The 22,644-nt window shown below is 39.8% G+C and overlaps 2 protein-coding genes across 7 annotated transcripts; both read left to right on the top strand.

Moving 5' to 3' along the window:
- Window positions 1-340: 340 nt before the first annotated feature.
- mettl21e (methyltransferase like 21e) lies at window positions 341-9,686 on the top strand. Its single transcript, XM_084399470.1, has 4 exons — window positions 341-541; window positions 6,501-6,658; window positions 6,753-6,870; window positions 8,499-9,686. Exons 1-4 carry the CDS (start codon window positions 517-519, stop codon window positions 8,900-8,902), a joined length of 705 nt encoding a protein of 234 aa, XP_084255596.1. The 5' UTR covers window positions 341-516; the 3' UTR covers window positions 8,903-9,686.
- Window positions 9,687-11,246: 1,560 nt separating this feature from the next.
- Window positions 11,247-22,618, top strand: mettl21ca (methyltransferase 21C, AARS1 lysine a). 6 transcript variants are annotated; one of them, XM_084399421.1, is made up of 11 exons: window positions 11,247-11,601; window positions 11,880-11,983; window positions 12,113-12,252; window positions 14,796-14,913; window positions 15,650-16,381; window positions 16,459-16,604; window positions 17,560-17,683; window positions 17,767-18,387; window positions 18,741-18,889; window positions 19,003-19,126; window positions 20,587-22,618. In XM_084399421.1, exons 2-11 carry the CDS (start codon window positions 11,908-11,910, stop codon window positions 20,970-20,972), a joined length of 2,616 nt encoding a protein of 871 aa, XP_084255547.1. In that variant the 5' UTR covers window positions 11,247-11,601; window positions 11,880-11,907; the 3' UTR covers window positions 20,973-22,618. The 6 variants fall into 6 exon arrangements, with proteins under 6 accessions (XP_084255547.1, XP_084255548.1, XP_084255549.1 ...); XM_084399422.1 differs by having other exon boundaries at window positions 11,326-11,601; window positions 11,893-11,983; XM_084399423.1 differs by having other exon boundaries at window positions 11,377-11,584.
- The last annotated feature ends 26 nt before the right edge of the window (window positions 22,619-22,644 follow it).

Below are 22,644 nucleotides of genomic sequence, written 5' to 3'. Positions count from 1 at the left end.
GAGGCTTGTATCTCCATATTTCATAGTTTTTATCTGTTTAAAAAAGTCATTACTATTGATTACTATTACTCTATAGAGTGTGTGTGTGTGTGTGTGTGTGTGTGTGTGTGTGTGTGTGTGTGTGAGAGAGAGTGAATGAGAGTGTTTCTGTGTGTGTGTGTGTGTGTGTGTGTGTGTGTGTGTGTGTGTGTGTGTGTGTGTGTGTGTGTGTGTGTGTGTGTGTGTGTGTGTGTGTGTGTGTGTGTGTGTGTGTGTGTGTGTGTGTGTGTGTGTGTGTGTGTGTGTGAGTGAGTGAGTGAGTGAGTGAGTGAATGAGTGAGTGTGTGTGAGAGAGAGGGTCATAGATCGACTTGGCTTCTGTTTCTCTGGCATCTCCATCAGCTGCTGCTGTCAATCACCTGAAACACACACACTCACAAACACTCAGACACACTCACAGTCGCATACACACACACAGATAAAGCTGAAGCTCTTGTGTGAATCTGCTCTTATAAGGACTTCGGCTGTCAGACCCAGATGGACCGGGATGAGAACACTGAGGGTGGGTGTGCATATATTGTCTTCTTCATGTCATTTAAACAGTCTATAGAAAATACAAACCCTGAGTGAAGTGTGTTCCTACGGCACAGGAATAACTCCACACACACTTCCAGAGCGCTCACATCACTTCTGCACTCGCTGAAAATAAGTGAAACGAGTCAAATTACTCTTATTGACTTTCTCTTAAAAAATAAATGTGGATTCTTGTGTATATATGGAACGACTCCATCGGTGTTGTGTGTAATGAGCTCATGATGTCATCAATCACACACTTGTGTAACACACACACACACACACATTAAGAAGATCCGGAGAATCTGTACAGCTTCATATATTGTCACCAAAGTCTAATGTAGTAATACTTTATCAGATGCATTAAATATGGAGCTAAAAGAGTCTCAATAAAGATAAATGCACAAACTGCATTCACATATGCACACACAGGATACACAAATGCACACACATGATTCATAAATACACACACAGGATACACAAATGCGCACAAAATTCACAAATGCACACACAGAATTTAAAAAGCACAGAAGATTCACAAATGCATACAAAATTCAGAAATGCACACAAAATTCATAAATACACACACAATTCAGAAATGAAAACAAAATTTACAAATGCACACAAGATTCACAAATGCTCAGGACAAGATTCAGAAATGTATTTCTGATGCACACACAAATATATCTTGATTTACAAACTGCTTGCGGTCTGTGAACTTCACTGCATTTGTGTGTGAATTTTGAGACTCCCCTGACTTGGCTCGACACACAAATGCCTTTTTTTAAACAGGGAATGATCTGTGACCAATCAGATACCTCCCTTGTTTTAGCCAATCACAAGAACGCACCCCACGTGGGGGATTGTTTACTTGTAAGCCAATCACATGATGTGCGGGCGCGGGCGCGAGCGCTAGAGCGAGGTGGGTGGAGTTCTGCCAGTTGGTTGAGAGTGAGACCTCAAAATGGCTTCTTAGGCGGTGGGCCAAGTGCGTCTATCTCGTTTAGTTTTTGATTTGACAGTTACTCAGCAGCTGTGTGGCTCATTTTTGTCTGTATGAATAATTCACAAAAAGATTAACGATTGTTTCCAACGCCAATTGTTGCACATTAAAGTATAAAAATAGATTTAATTTCGCTAGCTGATCACAAACGTTGGCCGGAGTGAGATCCAATCAACGCTTGTGTTGTTACCTTGTTGAATAGATTTGGCCAATCACGGTATTCGTTCACCCGGCGTCGCGTCAGTTTGAAGCCAAATCCATGAGTCTAGTACAGTCTACAACCCAACCTGAAGAGACCGGTGTGTCTCGGCAAGACAACGTCAAGGTAAGATTTGTTTTACAATGATTATACACCCCTATATCTTAATGCTTTTCATATAAGTTGTATTTAAGACTGCAAGCTATAGTTCGCCGTGAATATATGCGTTGTCGTTGATGAGAACAGTAACGTTAGCCACGAAAGAATGTTGGTAACATTAGTGGAGCAGTAAAGCTAGGTCTAACGGTATGCTGCTTAGGCTAATCCAAAATAATCATTCGGTACATACACAATGAACTAAGCAAAGAGTATTCAAATACGGGATAATTACGGGAAAAATTTTAAACGGGAAGACAGCAGGAAATAAGTCTGACTAAGGGAGAATCACGGGGTAAACGGGAGGGTATGTCCAGGTTGGTTACAGCAAGCTACCTAGGCTACAAGTAAGCTAGACTAATTATCAGCTAAAAAGAGTGCAAACCAAAATAAAGAATGATTTCAAATCAACTTTATAGTGGTAGTCATGGAGTTATTTAAGCCAATTATGGTTGATTGTCACAGTTTATACAATGACACAATTCTGTGCATGGTAGCTTACATCTGTCAGTGGTTGGGCTTCACCTACACAACAGAACAGGTATAAGATGGAATATGGTGGAAAAATATTTTAGTTAAAGATGGCTGTTTTTGAGCTATTTAACAAAATTATTTGTGGTCAGAACTGCAGTAGTCTTAATACAAATGTCAAGATGAAAAATGTGATTGAAAATTATCTAGTAATGTGCGCTTTCTGTGTTTATTTATCTGAATATAATTCAGTTGTTTATCTAACACAGACACGGACAGGACAACATCATATCTCTCCACACCCAAATTACTACAGAGGTGATCGTTGACAATCATCACATCAACAGCACCATGATGGAGTAGGTCAAGATCACAGAGTTGCTTAGTATCCACATCACAGATGACCCATCTTGATCTATCGACACCACCAACAGAACCTGGCCAAGAAAGTCCAAAAACCTCTGCACTTCCTCCCACAGTTGAGGAAGGCTCATCTCCCAAAAATCCATCCTCTTAACTTTCTATAGGGGAATCATAGAGAGCCTCTTCCTTCCACCCCCACCCTCCAGTAACCTAAGGGCAGCTGATTGACTCTTGCACAAATACACTGGTAGTTTACACTATGATGCTGCTACATTGTTTTATTTTTAAATTTGCTATGAACATTTGACCCCACTTACACTGCCTTTGCTACTTGTCATGTCATCCACTTACACAATAATACTATATTAATTAGGGATAAGGCACGATTTTCAAATATTCGATTAGCTGATTTTATTATAGAATAGGATGTGCGGGATTGTCTTTAAAAAATCCCCATGTTTTAGTTGTGGTTATAAGTTGCAATCCTAAATTCACATAAAATTTTTATACATTTAATAAATATATTCTTAATATTTGTTGTTTTTGTGTGTTTGAGCGTATATATCTCAATATTAATTTTGAGACTTGAAATGTAAACTCAAGGGTTGGATTTCTAAATATATGTTGGTTATGTGTCTATTCAGAATGACTTCTGAGCAGCAACCTTTTTTTTGGGGGGGGGGGGGGGGGTGGTATGTCATGTATGCATCACTTGCATATCATTATTCATTCACGTGAAAACATGTTTAACAGTACCAGACATTAGGAAAATATGACATACGGATGTGCCGTTACAGTCAAGTCAAGTTTATTTATATAGCGCTTTTCACAATAGAGATTGTATCAAAGCAGCTTCACAGTATTAAATTAAAATAATACATCAATGTTTGTTTCAAGTGGAAAATGTCCACGTTTGGTAATGCTGATCAATAGTATTGTTGATTGATTAATTAAATTAAATATCCCCAACTGAGCAAGCCATTGGCAACAGTCCATTTCATTAATAAAAATAATTTGTGTGTAGGCTACATTGAACAGACTTTGCCCAACTTGTCTGGGAAAAGGGAGTTACAGGGCTTTTTACATTTGAGGCTAAACGGATAAAACACCTAATTTTTACCTCAGTATTACTGAACTACATTACTAAAATGGGCTTTATGCACAGCTGCACTACTTCCTGAACTTCAGGCAGGTCCTTTGTTTCCTGTCTGACATTATTGGACAAACTGATTAATCCAGGTGTGCCTGACCACCTGGATTAATCAGTTTGTCCAATAATGTCAGACAGGAAACAGAGGACCTGCCTGAAGTTCAGGAAGTAGTGCAGCTGTGCATAAAGCCCATTACATTTTTAATGATTAAAGCAAAATTAAAATTTCAAGAACGCAGCTTCCTGGTCACTGACAAAGATTACTTTGCCTCCGCTGTAGAATCTGTGTTCATTATTTACATTGGTTGTCAAGGAAACGGGGGGTTTTCTAACGTTATGATTAGTACTCCTGCTTACTTGCCGGTTTAAAAAAGTAAGAGTTTGTAAGGACATTTTGCGTCAAATGTGCAAACAACAAAGTTGGAAACAATGTCTGCAGTACTCATACGATTTTATTACATGGCCTCAGCAAAAAAAAAAACGTACACAGCTGAGAGGTAAGTATTAAATTCGTAATTTCGAGGTCCAGCCCACCGCCTACCATTTTGAGAACTCCACCCACCTCGCTCTAGCGCTCGCGCCCGCACTTCATGTGATTGGCTTACAAGTAAACAATCCCCCACGTGGGGTGCGTTCTTGTGATTGGCTAAAACAAGGGAGGTATCTGATTGGTCACAGATCATTCCCTGTTTAAAAAAAGGCATTTGTGTGTCGAGCCAAGTCAGGGGAGTCTCAAAATTCACACACAAATGCAGTGAAGTTCACAGACCGCAAGCAGTTTGTAAATCAAGATATATTTGTGTGTGCATCAGAAATACATTTCTGAATCTTGTCCTGAGCATTTGTGAATCTTGTGTGCATTTGTAAATTTTGTTTTCATTTCTGAATTGTGTGTGTATTTATGAATTTTGTGTGCATTTCTGAATTTTGTATGCATTTGTGAATCTTCTGTGCTTTTTAAATTCTGTGTGTGCATTTGTGAATTTTGTGCGCATTTGTGTATCCTGTGTGTGTATTTATGAATCATGTGTGTGCATTTGTGTATCCTGTGTGTGCATATGTGAATGCAGTTTGTGCATTTATCTTTATTGAGACTCTTTTAGCTCCATATATTTATGCCACTTTTCATGAATAATAAGTACATAAGTAAATTTTTGTTGTTTTTTAAAGTATATACTTCAGTTTAAAAGTTTGGGGTCAGTGATGAAAGAGATGAATATAGACATAGTCTTATTCATCCAGGACACATTAAATCAAACGTGACATTTATAGTCAGGGCCTAAAACTAAGTTTCTCTAATCCAATTTCGATACCACAACTAACACTTCTGGCCTAACTGATATACACTTAATGTAATGCATTGTAAAATAACACTTCATAGTCTTCACTGTATAAGTTATTCAGTCGAGAGCAGTGAGTGATTTTTCTTTGTCGTTTGATTAACATTAATGTCAGACAGCATCAGGAATATTAGGCTGCTGTCTCTTTAAGAGCGAGTGCACTGATCTAATACACGTGTTTACTTTCTCAACTGTTTACATTCATATATCCGACTGTAATATGTTTATGTTTAATTGTTCCGCTCAAGTGTATGAAGACGTGAAAGAGCTCAGTTTAGTATCAAGGTTTAGACTTGCGTGATGATGCAGCGCTGACCGTCATAAACACGTGACCGTCATAAACATGTGACACTGTCCAGTGACACTGTTTCATATTCTCACTTGCATTTGGCGCTTGATGAGTTTTAAATTTTAGGTCACGTTTATAATTTTACAAAATATTTTATTTCAAATAACTGCTGCTCTCTTGAACTTCTGTTCATCAAAGACAAAGTTTTGAGAGGAACACGTTCAAATGATCTGTCCAATCAGTTCGAGAGGAGGCCTATACACACACAGCCGACTCACCTCTGTTCCTCGACAGTTTTCTGTATCCCTCCGCCACCGTCTCCTCACGATCCTGACAGGGAAACTCTGGGATCGGGCCAAAATACCTCGGACAGCACGCCTAATACACATATAACTCTATCTGTTGGCATTGATAATAATCATAAATGTGTCTTGAGCATCAAATCATCATATTAGAGTGATTTGTGAAGGATCATGTGACACTGAAGACTGGAGTAATGATGCTGAACATCAGCTTTGATCACAGGAATAAATTACACTTTACTGTATATTCACATAGAGAACAGATGATTTAGATTAGAATAATATTACACTGTTTTTACTGTATTTTTGATCAAATAAACACAGCCTTGGTGAATTTTTTGTACAAATCATACCGACCCCGAACTTCTGAACACTAATGTTGCTGAAGTCAAACCAAACATCGTATGATTTATTTTAGTTATCTAATATGAGATTTGATGAAGATCTTTTTTGATTGAAATGTTGCTGTTCTATTTTAAAATAATAAAGGTAATAGTTAAACAGTGTGCAGATTTTCTTTGTTTATTTTAATATGAGGTTTGTCTTTTCTTTTTTTGCAACACCTCTATAAAATTGGAGATGTCTAAAGTTTAAACCCCTTTTAAGTGTGTGTGTGTGTGTGTGTGTGTGTGTGTGTGTGTGTGTGTGTGTGTGTGTGTGTGTGTGTGTTTGCAGGTGTCGCTGCAGATGCTGAACTGGCAGCAGAGATTATGAAACGAAACTTTCGCCCGTCGCTGATCAGAACTGAGGCGTGGGAAGGATACATGTTCGCAGACATCGAGATTAAGATCAAAGAGTCTAGGGAATTCTATGGGGCCGTTCTGTGGCCCTCGGTACGCATCATCACACACACACACACACACACACTTCACACTGAGCAGTAGCAGCTCATGAACTGTTTTCTGTTTTCTGATCTTCTGCTCCAAGGCCATGGTCTTGTGTTATTTCCTCGACACTCACCGCGACGAGTTTAACCTCACGGACAAGAACATCGTTGAGCTGGGAGCCGGAACGGGCCTCGTTACCATAGTGACCAGCCTCCTCGGTGAGAGACACCGGACACCGTCTGAATTATAATGTATTTCATTAAAAAATAAAGATTTCCAATTAAGTACAACAAAAAAAAACCCCACAAAGTACAATCAGAACCACAATAATATACATAAAAGAAAACACAGCCAGGGGGGTGCGCTAATCGTTATATAAATGCGCTAATCGCTATATAAATGCGCTAATCGTTATATAAATGCGCTAATCGCTATATAAATGCGCTAATCGTTATATAAATGCGCTAATCGCTATATAAATGCGCTAATCGTTATATAAATGCGCTAATCGCTATATAAATGCGCTAATCGTTATATAAATGCGCTAATCGCTATATAAATGCGTTAATCGTTATATAAATGTGCTAATCGCTATATAAATGCGCTAATCGTTATATAAATGCGCTAATCGCTATATAAATGCGTTAATGCTATTAAACGCATTAATCGTTATATAAATGCGTTAATCGCTATGTAAATGTGTTAATCGTTATATAAATGCGTTAATCGCTATATAAATGCGTTAATCGTTATGTAAATGCGCTAATCGCTATATAAATGCATAATCGTTATGTAAATGCGTTAATCGTTATGTATATGCGCTAATCGTTATATAAATGCATTAATTGCTATGTAAATGCACTAATCGTTAGATAAACATATTTATCGCTATATAAATTCTCTAATCATTTTATAACTACATTAATCTCTACATAAATGCGCTAATCGTTATATTAATATGCTAATCGCTATATCAATGCACAAATCGTTATATAAATACGCTATATTGCTATAATATTTACGCTAATTGTTATATAAATGTGTGAATCATAATATAAATGTTAATCTTCATATAAATATGCTAATTGTTATATAAATATAATGTTAATCGCTATATATAAATGTGCGAATAGTTATATAAGTACATCAATAGTTTCATAAATATGCTTATATTTATCTAGTATAGTATAGAAACACACTTTCAATGAATCTTTCTTGTTATCTAAAGAATAGACTTGCATATTTAATCTCTTTTAAAAGATTTGGTTTTACTTTATTTACATTAATGAACATCACATTTAAAGGTGCAGTGTGTAATCTTTACCAGCATCTAGTGGTGAGGTTGTGTACTGCACCCAACAGAAGTTACGGTGGCCGGCAGGAAGTGATGTCATCGTCTGAGACAGCAGAGAGTAACCAGTTAAACAATGAGGTTTCTTTACAAATATAAATTAAGAAATTATGTTTAATTATTCAGTAAAACGATGTTATTGCGAATATTATTGTCACTTGTTCATCATTGTGTCAGTGTTTTATTCGCTGACTTTAGTTCGCTTCTTTACATGAAGAACAACATAGTGACGAAGCGCGTTTGTCCACTCAGGGCCACCGTAGAAACATGTGGATGTAAGCAGACCCGCGGTGTGTGTAGAGAGAAATGCCTCATTCTAAGCTAATAAACACATAACGCTTCATTATGTAAGGTCTTTATACACCACTGAAAACATAGTTATGTGTATGATATTGCATTTCTGTCAACAGATCCTCCTAAATATTACACACTGCACCTTTAAAACTAAATGAATGTTTTATTTGTGAGGATTTAAGCATTGTTGTCCAACCTCAGGTGCAAAGGTGACGTCTACAGACCTGCCAGAGATCCTGGGTAATCTGAGGTACAACGTGACGCGTAACACCAGGGGGCGCTGCAGGCACGAGCCGTGCGTGACCGAGCTCAGCTGGGGGAAGGAGCTGGAGGAGCGTTTCCCGCGCGCGACCTGCCACTACGATTACATCATAGCCGCGGACGTGGTGTACTCGCACCCGTACCTGCACGAGCTCATGGAGACCTTCATACACCTGAGTTCAGAAAACACCATCATCTTGTGGGCCATGAGGTTCCGTCTGGACCCGGAGAACCGCTTCGTGGACACTTTCCAGAAACACTTTCACCTGCAGGAGCTCTACGACCTGCCCAGCCTGAGGATAAAGCTGTACAGCGCACGCAAACGCTCACCAACACAACATTAAAGCGGTGGTATAATGCCCTTTTCACAAGATGTAAAAGATGAGTGTGTGAGGTTTTAGCTCAAAATACCCCACAGATATTTTTTATATCATGTTAAAATTGTCACTTTTTGAGGGTGAGCAAAAACACACCGTTTTTGTGTGTGTTCCTTTAAATGCAAATGAGCTGCTGCTCCCGGCACAGGGGGCGGAGCTTCAAGAGCTTGTGTGTGTGTGTGTGTTAGCAGCTCAGCTTCAGCCCAAAAATCATTAGGATATTAAGTAAAGATCATGTTCCATGAAGATATTTTACGGTATTTTCCTACCGTAAATATCACATTTATTTTTGTGAGTAGATGAAGAAAAATCGAGGACTTCATTTGCCGATTTTCTCAATATTTAATATTTCTCTGGTTTTTTTGCACCCTCAGATTCCAGATTTTCCAAATATTGTCCTATCCTAACAAACCATACATCAATGGAAAGCTTATTTATTCAGCTTTCAGATGATGTATAAATCTCAATGTAAATTTTTTTTACCTATATGATCTACATGTTTAGTATAGGGTCTATATAATATATAAGGGTCACATATATATGTAATTTTTAGGAAAGGAAAATTAAACAGTCCATTTTGTGATTCCAGGAGTTTCAAGAACGGTTGTAAGTTTACATCTTGATTTTATGTTTACATCTGGATTTTGTTATACATATGCAATTTTAAATCATCCTGCAGACTGAATCTGACACTTTAATGGCATATTTATGTTTTTAAGGTCAACATGAAATTAAACTTTTTTTCTCTCTTAATTCACGTTTTTGGTCTTAAATGATTCATCTGTGTCAAAAAAAAAAATCCATGAGTCATGTCTTCATAATCTCTCAAAATACCTTACTCCACCTCTGAAATACAAAGATATAGATCACGGCTATTGTTACAGTTGTGGTCAGAATGATCTCAATCTTTTGCTGCACATCAGAACTATATTCTTTGGTTTTACTCATTGGGAATATGATTAGGGGGAATTTTGCCTTTGTGATAGAGACATTTTACTTGATCTACAACTTTAACATGATTCTTTTCATTACTGGGAAATAAACATTAAACATACTGAGTGATGAGTATCCTCATGTGCTCTTCCTTCTCTTAACTATTGCTTCTGAAACTTCTAGATGGTAAAAACGACCAAATGAGAAGTAGAACGGATATCTTGTAAAGTTTCTAAACTCAGACGACAGTAACCAGATGTGTTCGTCATGACCAACAGCACGTAGCAGTAATGGATTACAAACATGTTTTGGTTCATGTTTTGGATGTGTCTGGTGATGATATACAGAGATATTTGATTACTGGTATCAAGTGCTTGAGTCTGGCAGTGTCATTACATCACGCAAACACATACACACACATCTACTACTACAGTTTAGAGATCAGAAAACACACTCCTGCAGGAAAGCCAATCATTTCAACATTATGAGACTTATCTGCCAAATGGTGTAAATGTGGCTCGATGTCTCCAGTGCCAGACCACCAAAATATATCAGGACCCTACATGGTGAAGGCGTTCAATGGCCAACCGATTCCAGAGAGTTTTGACAGTCATACGAGAAACTGGAGAAGATACAGTGAGGATTTAGGGGTGGTTGCCCAGCGTTGACCTCATGCGGCCCCCACAGATATGATGAGTGTTATATTGGGTTTCCCTTCTGTGGAATCCATTTAGCACATACCAACCGCCTGAAATCAGAGAAACCGATAGAATTAATGGGCAAAAAACAATCTCACATAAATCTGAATTTCACATGTACATATGCACAACAAAATATACACATGCATTAGAAATAAAACATTGTGTGCAAGGAAGTACAATGAATAATGCAATGATTAATACATTATTACAAATATGTTTTAATTAGGGGACCTTATTGTATCTGTTGGTTCTCTTATTATTCACCCTGAATAGAAAAACGATGACATTTGGTACACTGATAGAGGAGGTTCTGCATAGTAATCTGACCAACTTTGGGGTCTCTAGGATCAACTCTATAGCGCCACCACTCTTTCAAAAATGAAGAAAACCATCAATAGTTTTTCTTTCTTTTGATTTTTGGGGTGAAATATGACCTGAACATACGTGTATGTTCTTAACAGGCTTTTGTAAGATTCACTCAGATTAAAATCCAGTATATATGAAGTGCATGTTTTACTTTAAGAAACATCACATGCAGTGAGAATGGAGTCATTATCATGATGTGTGAGACGTGTGGAACCGATTGGTCAAACGAGCGCTATATCATCTTACTAAACAAGCAGATAACTGGCATTCTGAACCGCTCTGTAATCTCAGGCTTTAGTGTTTACTTTCCTGATTTCTCTGTGCCAACAGAAGCTTGATTCCTCAAATAGACCTGCACTGCCCATCTCCCACATCATGCTCTATTTCTCTGTGTTTGTGTGGATGTGCCGCTGGTTAATGAATCTCCCGCTAAATATAGTCATGCCAGCGTGACGCTGGAGAGTTGGATGATGCTCGTCTATAACCTCGCTGAGGATGAGGGTTGCAGAAGCACTTACGGATAACTGTGGACAGGACTGAATCAAGCACAGCTCACCTTTGCAGACAGACAATCCTCTGATGATGTGAACCAGCTGAAGTGTGTGCCGCGATTTCTGCTGAAGCTGAGAAATGCATTTGAGGAAATACAGTAAGAGGTGATATCAGGTACATTTGGATGCTTTTGACCAATAAAAACTACTGTAGTTTATCCGACTGCTCCCATTTCTTTTACATTTGCGCATGTACAAGACTGAAACTGAAGTACCTTGTTTTTGTACCTATTTTTACGTCATGCACTTTGTTTTTGTTACTTTATTGAAATGTCTAATTCTTTCACTTGCATAGATTTGGAACTAATCTGACAAAACAATGTTTGAGGAAATGTAGAATCAGTCAATTTTAACAGGTCAAAATAAAATAAAATAATATGTGTTTTACATCAGTCTATCCTGTCAGCGAGCCGATATCATCATGGATTGTCCTCAATCTGGAAATGCCACAGCGGAGACGGACGAGAGCTTGAACACCAGGAGAGATGATGCAGATGGTAAATCACTTATATATACTGTCAAATAATCCCAAAATTACCTTCTCTTAATCTCTGACTGCAAACACACTACATCTGTGAAGGTTTTGATGAGGAATGCATCAGTTTTTCATTGGTTATATTGAGCAGAAGTTGAAGTCCGTGTGCGCAAGGCATCCTGGGAACCCAATGTTCTGTCCTCCATTGGAAAGGAGATCCATTATTTCGCCGGTCATGAGATCAGCATCTGGGAGTCTCTTGATTCATTTGGTTCTGTCATCTGGCCAGCAGTAAGACAATTAGTTTATTAAACATTTGAAATATTAAAGATAACCCTGGTCATTAGTTTGGATGTTCAAAATCAAATACTTTCTGGTGTGTCAGTTTCATGTCAGTCAGTCATCGGTAGTTCAAATTCTGAAGAGTGAAACACTGTGACACTTTCACAACATTGATCTGTTTTGTTTGACTCAACCAATCATGTGAGTTTGGGGCGGGACTATCTGACTGACTGACCAATGGCAGACAGGGACAGGCATGTGGTAGGAGTGTTTGAGAAACCAGTCTGAAACTGATCATTTTCACGACTACATTTGATGCCTCTAGACAATGTTGGGGGAAACTCAATACAAGTAACTCGAGTTACGTAATCAGATTACTTTTTCAAGTAACTAGTAAAGTAACGCATTACTTTTTCAATTTACAACAAAATATCTGAGTTACTTTTTTAAATAAGTAACGCTAGAAGTCTCTCCTGTCCTCATGTTGAGAGAAATAAAGTGAAGAGGTGTCGTGTGTGTGTGTGTGTTGTGTAAACATGATGGTTATTTTAGTTCTAGACTAAATGTGAACATGCATTTACTCGTCTCATTTGCACAAAAACATTCAGTATTTCTCAAATTAATAAAAGCAGTAAAATGCAAACTCAGAATTTTTATGCAAAACTTTTCTAATTAACTATATTGAATTACACAAATATACTTTGTATTTAATCTCACTTTATTAACAAATGTCTTTGCTGCTGACCTTCAATGATCTAATTCAACCATACTAAGCAAAAATTACTTTAGATTAGATTTAGAAATAAGAGTGCTGAACTTCCTTCTTTTTTTTGTTCTTTAATCCAAAATATCAGCAGCTGAAAGGTTTTTTTGAGCAGCGCCCTCTACCCTACTCTACCCGACCCTACCCTACTCTACCCTACCGTCCTCTACCTCTACCGTCCTCTACCTCTACCGTCCTCTACCTCTACCTACCTCTACCTCTACTGTCCTCTACCTCTACCTACCTCTACCTCTACTGTCCTCTACCTCTACCGTCCTCTACCTCTACCGTACTCTACCTCTACCGTCCTCTACCTCTACCGTCCTCTACCTCTACCGTCCTCTACCTCTACCTACCTCTACCTCTACTGTCCTCTACCTCTACCGTACTCTACCTCTACTGTACTCTACTGTACTCTACCGTCCTCTACCTCTACCGTACTCTACCTCTACCGTACTCTACCTCTACCGTACTCTACCTCTACCGTCCTCTACCTCTACCGTCCTCTACCTCTACCGTACTCTACCTCTACCGTACTCTACTGTACTCTACCGTCCTCTACCTCTACCGTACTCTACCTCTACCGTACTCTACCTCTACCGTACTCTACCTCTACCGTACTCTACCTCTACCGTACTCTACCTCTACCGTACTCTACCTCTACCGTACTCTACCTCTACCGTACTCTACCTCTACCGTACTCTACCGTACTCTACCTCTACCGTACTCTACCTCTACCGTACTCTACCTCTACCGTACTCTACCTCTACTGTACTCTACCGTCCTCTACCTCTACCGTACTCTACCTCTACTGTACTCTACCTCTACCGTCCTCTACCTCTACCGTACTCTACCTCTACTGTACTCTACCTCTACCTACCTCTACTGTACTCTACCGTCCTCTACCTCTACCGTACTCTACTTCTACTGTACTCTACCTCTACCGTCCTCAACCTCTACCGTCCTCTACTGTACTCTACCTACCTCTACCTCTACCTACCTCTACCTCTACCTACCTCTACCTCTACCTACCTCTACCTCTACTGTACTCTACCTCTACTGTACTCTACCTCTACTGTACTCTACCTCTACTGTACTCTACCTCTACTGTACTCTACCTCTACTGTACTCTACCGTACTCTACCTCTACCGTACTCTACCTCTACCGTACTCTACCTCTACTGTACTCTACCTCTACCGTCCTCTACCTCTACCGTACTCTACCTCTACCGTACTCTACCTCTACCGTACTCTACCTCTACCGTACTCTACCTCTACTGTACTCTACCTCTACCGTCCTCTACTGTACTCTACCTCTACTGTACTCTACCTCTACCGTACTCTACCTCTACCGTACTCTACCTCTACCGTCCTCTACCTCTACTGTACTCTACCGTCCTCTACCTCTACCGTACTCTACCTCTACTGTACTCTACCTCTACCGTCCTCTACCTCTACCGTCCTCTACCGTACTCTACCTCTACCGTCCTCTACCTCTACCGTCCTCTACCTCTACCTCTCCCGTACTCTACCTCTGTAATGCATTACTTTTCATAAAACGTAGCTAATTAGTTACTAAGTAGCAATTAGTTCCTTTTTTGGGGAGTAACGCAATATTGTAATGCATTACTTTTAAAAGTAACTTTCCCCAACACTGCCTCCAGAGCAGTGGTTCTCAACCGGGGGCCGGGGCCCACTAGGGGGCCTCAACAAACCTCCAACCCTTTGTACATTTGTTGCTGATTTTTTGTTTATCATCATGAAATAATCATCATGAATTCTTATTTAGGCTCTGGCTCTGTGTCACTACCTTGAATCTGATCGAGCGACGGTTGATCTTCTTGACAAGGCGGTGCTAGAGATTGGATCTGGCACAGGTCTCGTGTCCATCGTGGCCAGTCTGTTGGGTAGGTACTAAAGATTCAGATTTAGATCCCCAAACTCATTCAGATCTGATGAAGGACCTGCGCCTGGTCCACTAGTCTCTCCCCTGTGAAGGCCTCCTTCCGTTCCCTTTACCTCTGTACTGATAAACGTTGTCAAAATTATTCTAGTTCACATCGATACGCAGAAGTGACAAAAAATTCTGTATTATGAATTTTTAAGGCCAGACAAGTAATTTGTTGAGGTCAGTTTGTAAAGAAAGACTACGCACATATATATTCAAACGTGCATACCTATAGACTAAAGACGTAATACGCATGTGCACGCCGTCAGCGTTTACACAGATCCGCGTTTTTGAAGTTTATGCGGAGATGATACCGTTTAAAAAGAAATTTCAACGCTTGCACCTTGGAACCTATTTCAAGGATTGCGTTCTCGCGCCACCAGGCACTGTTGTTGTGCGGATGAGAGCGGTGTCGTGTTAGCGGCCCCTAAGTTAATAACTAATGATCTTTACAACGGAAGTGAATCAATCAAAACTAACTTTATCTGGACAATAACTTTATTCTAGAGCTGCTGTAAAGCCTAAACAATCTCTGTTACTATAATCTCCTATTATCACTGTAAAACTGCTTTGAAACAATCTATATTGTTAAAGCACTATATAAATGAAGGTGACAAGACACGACATTGTTCAAAAACATATTGTGAGCATATGATTGTGTTATGTATTTTTACACCTATATAAATCATCTCCAGGTGCTTGGGTGACAGCAACAGACCTGCCGGAGGTCCTCGGGAACCTGAGATGCAACCTGTCCAGAAACACACGGGGCCGCTGCAGATACACCCCGCAGGTGGCGGAGCTCTCTTGGGGTTATGAGCTCGATAAGACCTTCCCTCATTCAGTCTACAGATACGACTACATCTTAGCAGCCGATGTGGTCTATCATCATGACTTCCTAGCAGAATTACTGGTCACCATGCGCCATTTCTGCCAGCCCGGAACAACCCTCATATGGGCCAACAAGACCCGCTTTGATTCAGATCTGGTTTTTGTGGAGAACTTCAAAAAAACGTTCAACACCACCCTGCTGGCAGACCACGGAGAAGTTAAAATTTACTCTGCCACCATGAAAGACGAAACTGCACTAGTGACGTCAAAAGAGACCGAAGGGGTTGTGAGGAAAGAAGAGGATCAGGATGGCACTGACAAGAACGAGCCAAAGCAAGAGATTACTGAAGGAAAGGTCAAACGGACAGAACAAAAGGGTCTAGAACTGGTTCAAGAATGTGAAAATAAAGATGTGCAAAGGAAACCAGGGTGTGTTGATATGGAAAATCGGGAGGAAACGTTAAATTTGGAGGACGGAAATGTAAACAATAACAAAGAAGAAGAGGAGGAGGAGGAGGAGAACACAGATCTTGAAACTGAGGACAGTGGAGACGGCTGCTCTGAGATGGATTCAACATTCGTAGAGCAGAACTCTGGTCAGTAACACACTCTGAAAAATAGACCACAGTCACTTGTCTAATGCATTAAAGTCTGATTTGGCCTTTTCTTTCAGAGGAAGGAAGCACAGAGAATGAGAATGTGAGATCATTGGCACCGGCAATTTACTACAGACCTGAGAAAGAAGTGTACCATTTTTTGGGACAGGAAATCACAATTGAGGAGTCCATCGATTCTTACGGTGCTACTATATGGCCAGCGGTGAGACACTTACAGCTGCAGGAATAATGAGAGACAAATACACAGAGTATATCTACGATGACATTAGTAAGCAAAGAACTTAACTTTTGTGTGATGCTGCATCCAAGGCAATCAGTGTCAATATAAAGTCCAAGATAACAGGAGTCAAGCAAAACAAACATGATGCACCTTTAAAATGTGATTTGTGTCTTTCAACATTATAATGAGACTTTCTCCTATCTGCCAAATGGTGTAAATTTGGCTCGATGTCTCCAGTGCCAGACCACCAAAATATATCAAGACCCTACACCAATTCCAGAGGGTTTTGTCAGTCATAATGGCAGTCAAGAAACTGGAGAAGATACAGCGAGGATTTAGGGGTGGTTGCCCAGCGTTGACCTCATGCGATCCCCCAGAGAGATATAATGAGTGTTATTTTGAGTTTCCCTTCTGTGGAATCCATTTAGCACATACCAACTATCTGGAATCATAGAAACCGATAGGGATGGAATTAATGAGCAAAAAACTATCTCACATAAATCTGAATTTCACATGTACATATGCACCACAAAAACAACAAAAATACACATATGCATTAAAGAACAATGCAAGGAAGTACAATGCGATGAAATATAAATCATTACAAATGTTTTAATTAGGGGACCTTATTGTACCTGTTGGTTTTCTTATTATTCATCCTGAATGGGAGTCTATAGAACCATACATAGAAAAATGATGACATTTGGTACACTGATAGAGGTGGTTCTGCATAGTAATCTGACCAACTCTGGGGTCTCTAGGATCAACTCTATAGCGCAAAAATCCACTTTTCTTGTGGCTATAATAACTTTTGAACCCTGTATTCCAGAAAGAAAATAGTACTCCTTACAGTAGTCGCCTTTTTTAAAAGGACTGTATTGTTTTTTTCACTGCTACTTCATCACCTTTAAAATGTGATTTGTGTCTTGCCATATAGGCACTTGCACTTTGCCGATTCTTGGAAACACCGCAGGGTCGCCAACAGATTGATTTACTCGACAAATCAGTTCTTGAGCTTGGAGCTGGAACCGGCTTACTTTCAGTTGTCGTCACGCTGTTGGGTAAGCGTTGTGATGAGATTGAGGTGTCAATCTTATTGGTTTTGCATCTTGCAAGGTAATAACTTGCAGAAATTGCTCTGTAGGTGCCAAACTAACAGCCACGGATTTACCCGAGATTCTGAGTAAACTGACATGCAACCTCAACAGGAACACGAGAGGCCGGAGGAGGCACGAGCCCCAGGTAGCAGAACTCTTCTGGGGTCACAAGCTGGACGAGGCCTTCCCTAGATCCACACACCAATATGATTATGTGTTGGCGACTGATGTGGTCTATCACCACAACTTCTTGGCCGAGCTGCTGGTCACCATGCGGCACTTCTGCCAGCCGGGAACTACTCTAGTCTGGGCGAACAAGGTCCGCTTTGCCTCGGATCTGGGCTTCATCGGCAACTTCCTCCAATATTTTGATATCACACTGTTTGAAGAGTTGGATGATGTGAGGATTTACATAGCAACCAGCAAGATATCAGAGAAGGAAGGTGACCAGGTTCAAGAGACTAGCGAGGAAGTGGAGGACAACGGTGACCTTGAGTCAAGCAAGCGGGAGGCTGGGGAAACGGACTCTACGAGCGAGACAGGAGACAGTGCAGAGGAACTGGAACAAGAGCAGGAGAGTGACGATACTCAGAGTTTAGAAAACGACACGAAGGAGAAACAAGTACAGGAAGAACTCGAGGACTCTGGAGGATCTGAGGAGGAAGAAGGTCAGGCTTGCAAGCTGTAAATTGTAATACCAAGGTGAACATGATTCCACCAAGTGCATCGTTGTTGATCCTGGAACATCAGATTTGAGGGACAAATTTACAGATTAGGCAACCAAGGGTTAGGCGCTTCTAACATCATTGTTTCCCGTCTATAATATTCCTGATTTTAAGGATGTTATGGTTAGGTTTAGGGATATGGCTATTCTTGTCAGTCAAGGAATGTTGTTCCAGGATCAACAAAATATGTTGATCATGGAACATGTCTTACTTGGCTAAATCATATTGACCCTAATACCAATGTGCTTATATGGATACTTATTTGATGGGATGCTCCTTTTCTGTCTTTCCCTCAGCTAAACCTGATAACACAGAAACACCTAAACAGAGATCCTGGGCTCCCACTGTCTACTACTGTAATGGCAAGGAAACTTACTACTTCCTAGGTCATGAAATCAGGATTCAGGAATCCGTAGGCTATTATGGCAGCACGGTGTGGCCAGCGGTGAGCACGAAACATTCAGCCAACCAATCAGATCAGGAAGAAACTGTGTGTGCTTAGTGAGACGGTAAAATGCATGGAGTCTATCTATGAACACTTGGTTTTGAATGTCGTAGGCATTGGCCCTTTGCCGATTCCTGGACACCCCGACAGGCCGACAGCAGATCAATCTACTCGACAAACGGACCCTGGAGCTCGGAGCAGGAACGGGGCTTCTCTCGATAGTTGCCACACTTCTGGGTAAGTGAAAATTCAACCTCATAATACTCGATGTGGTTAATATTACCTTAGGCTGACTGTTTGTTACACAGTAGGTTATTCTATTTGTCACCTTCAACATTTCTCACATTATCACAGTTTATTCGCTATAGTTTAGAGAATGGTACTAAAGAACTCAGCTGATATTTGACTGGTTTTGTCCATCCTTCTGTTAGACTGTCTCACACATGAATTATGTTGAATATCTGTCAGCTGTTAAATTTAACTACACAATTAGATAATACCAGTTTAGCTCAACCAATCACCAAGCAATGCTTCATTTTGTTCAGTCTGTGTGTAAAAAGAGCATTAGCAATTAAAGACAAAACACTTCAGCAAAACATGATCAGCTCAAAGTGTCCCAATCATTTTTGCTCCCAATTATTTACTGGTGGTCTCTGTATGAAGAGTTTTTGGGTATAATATCACAGTTTTACTAGTAAAAATATAAAAAATTATATCTGGTGGCTGAATAATTTTTGGTTTGACTGTACATCCGAGTCCACGAGACACAGTGAAGCTACCGAGGAAAGGGCATAAAAAAGCGAAGTGGGACACAGCCTTGATATCTGATGTAATCATCACTGAATTACTGTAAACCAGGGGGGACCAATCCTGCTCCTGCAGAGTCCAGCTCCAATCCGGACGTTTCTAGTAATTCTGAAGGCCTTGATTGGCTGGTCTTTGATTGGGACTGAACACAACAGTGTCCCTCCAGGAGCAGAACCGGACACTCCTGGACTGCGTTCAGCCAAGACAAAAAGTTGCAAAAAGTTTTTTAAACGGAAACGGTGGTGCGTTGAACACCCTGTTCTGATGATGCAAGAGTTGCAACTACGGTGGCTGAGAAGGACATTCTGTGTGTTCTTTTTGAAGAGTTTTCGGATTTTAACCCTGATGAAATCGGTATAAACACGTGTTTAATACTGCTAAATACGCTCGATGTTACAGTCACTGCTCTTATCATCCAGAATAAAAGAGAACATCCCAATCGAGTGAAGGGATTTGTGGAAACTGCTTCCTAATTATTGTGATCCAACATTTTCCTCGCACTTCAGGATGAAAAGACAAACATGTCTTCAATTGTTGCGTATACCGAGCTGCAGGACACATTTGTGAACGACTTTACTCTGACCCATTGTGCGAGCCGTCTCTTTAATCCCTCGTGGTTTATGTACATGTTGCTGCTGACATTTTTGACACACCCACCAAACAAGATAAAACGTGTCTCAAACCCCGTTACACACCGTTTCCAGGAAACATGTCCGGAAACCGTAGCGCACCGGTTTGAGCTTAAACGAGCCCCAGGTTTTAGAACAAGCAGAACTACGTAATGTAAGAATGTAAACGTGTACCTTGAAATGCAATGTAAGTCGCTTTGGATAAAAGCGTCTGCCAAATGCATAAACGTAAATGTAAAATGTAATGTCACTGATTTGCAGGTGCTAAACTGACAGCCACAGATCTCCCAGAAATCCTTGGCAATCTGAGGAGCAACTTGAACCGGAACACCAGGCACCACTGGAGACACGAGCCTCAGGTTACAGCGCTGGCATGGGGTCACAGACTGGAGGAGACGTTTCCCCGCTCCACACACCTCTACGATTACGTGCTGGCAGCTGACGTGGTCTATCACCACGACTATCTCGCCGAGCTCCTCGACACCATGCGTCACTTCTGCGGTCCGCAGACCACTCTGATCTTCGCAAACAAGGTCCGGTATGAGGCCGACCTGGTGTTTATAGAGAACTTTCAGAAAACGTTTAACTCCACATTGCTGACAGAGATGGATGAGGTGAGGGTTTACTCGGCTACCATGAGAATCTGATCACTTTATGCACCGCTTTAAGGCTTTCCAAACTACACTGCTGGCAGAGGTAGAGGAGGTGGAGAAGAAGGTTTGCGTCTGTGATCCAACGGCATATTCACACTGCAGACAATTCACTTTTGTTTTTAGAAACAACATTTATTAAATCATCAAATTAGCATCTTCAGGCAATGTAGTGAAGACCAAACATTCTACAGAAACGATTTGGCGGTGTAATAATAACTGGACTGGCCAAATGTTCATACACCTACTGCATGACATGTCGCGATTAACACAATCCTTAATCAGATTTCAAACCACAATCACCGGCCAATAAAAAAAAAAAAAAAATTCCAACTCAAATCAACTTATTTACCTGTAGTTTTGAATAACAAAAAATGTATTTACTGTTTTTGCCGTTTACACTACTGTTTATGCGTGTTTTTAGATTCCAGTATGAACAGTCAGATCGAAGTTTAAGTCACGTTTGTCATCTTCCAGCTTGTCGGATTTGAATCGGACTGATTATGATCATTCTGATTTGATCAATTGCAAAATAACAGTATGAACAGTAATTCTGAACAAAACAATTCTGAATTGTCTGCAGTGTAAATCTGCTGATGTTAAAATAAATATGGCGGCTGAAGGAAAAGAAGTTTGTGCACATTAGTACAAAATTATTAAATAATAAAGAGACAGAAAACAGATATGTAAAGTATGAAGTCTTACCGTGCCTTGATGGAGAATGTTGTGCTTAAAGTCTCCCTGTAGGTCAGTAATTTTAGCCCTCTTTGATCACCAAAATTACATATTTAAATGTTTTTTTCCTTGAAAAAAAAAATGTCTTCATGCCTCATTTAGTATGCGCGGTTCTATGAATATGCAAATGAGCCCCGCCTCCACTCACTCACTCAGCTCAGAGATCCACTGGTTGACGATCACACGTTGATCTGATTGGTTACAAGGTAGTTTGTGACGTCAGAAACACCAGCGATTTCAAAGCGTGTGTTTGAGACTGTCTTTGGTTCACTGCAGTTTTAAGGAGGAAATACTCAGCAATGGTGTCGACTTATGAACTTACACATGCTTTGTCTTAAAGCGTATTAAACACACCACATAGACACATAAACAACATTAAAAGCTGGATTTACACCACAGGGGGACTTTAAGAAATCAACAAGTTAATTTCAGATGAAACGCTGTACATTTCTTAGTGAAAATTATGAATTAGGAATCTTATCCCCTTTCAAAGGTTGAATCCGTCAAGATGAGCATATTATATTGATTTCACAGAATTGAATTTACAGATGCAGATTTTAGAACGGGAAAAACTATTCTCAAAATGTATCTGGAAAGGGAGGAAACCCAGAATTACATTTATGTTTTATATAATGTTAGTTAGTTATGTAATTTTAGTATCACGTTAAATAATGTTTGGCAGTGGGTTTGTTTGTGTTGTTTTATTTTGCTTTATTATTATTTTCATATAGGGATTGTATAAGATTTATCCATGTCAAAGGTATAAAAATAGATTATTTGGTTTCAAGTGACTTAATTCTTTAATGCAATCAATAATAAAAATAAAAAAGTATTTACTGTAAGTGTTTTACATTCATCATTTGTGTCTTTCTCTATACTGTTTTTTTGTTTGATAAATAAACAAAGAAAATGTTAAAAAAAAGAAAATTATGAA

Source organism: Rutilus rutilus, assembly GCF_951802725.1.
Source record: "Rutilus rutilus genome assembly, chromosome: 2".
Lineage (NCBI taxonomy): Eukaryota > Metazoa > Chordata > Actinopteri > Cypriniformes > Leuciscidae > Rutilus > Rutilus rutilus.
Note: the sequence above shows the minus strand (reverse complement) of the source record. Positions and strands in the feature narration are given on the sequence as shown.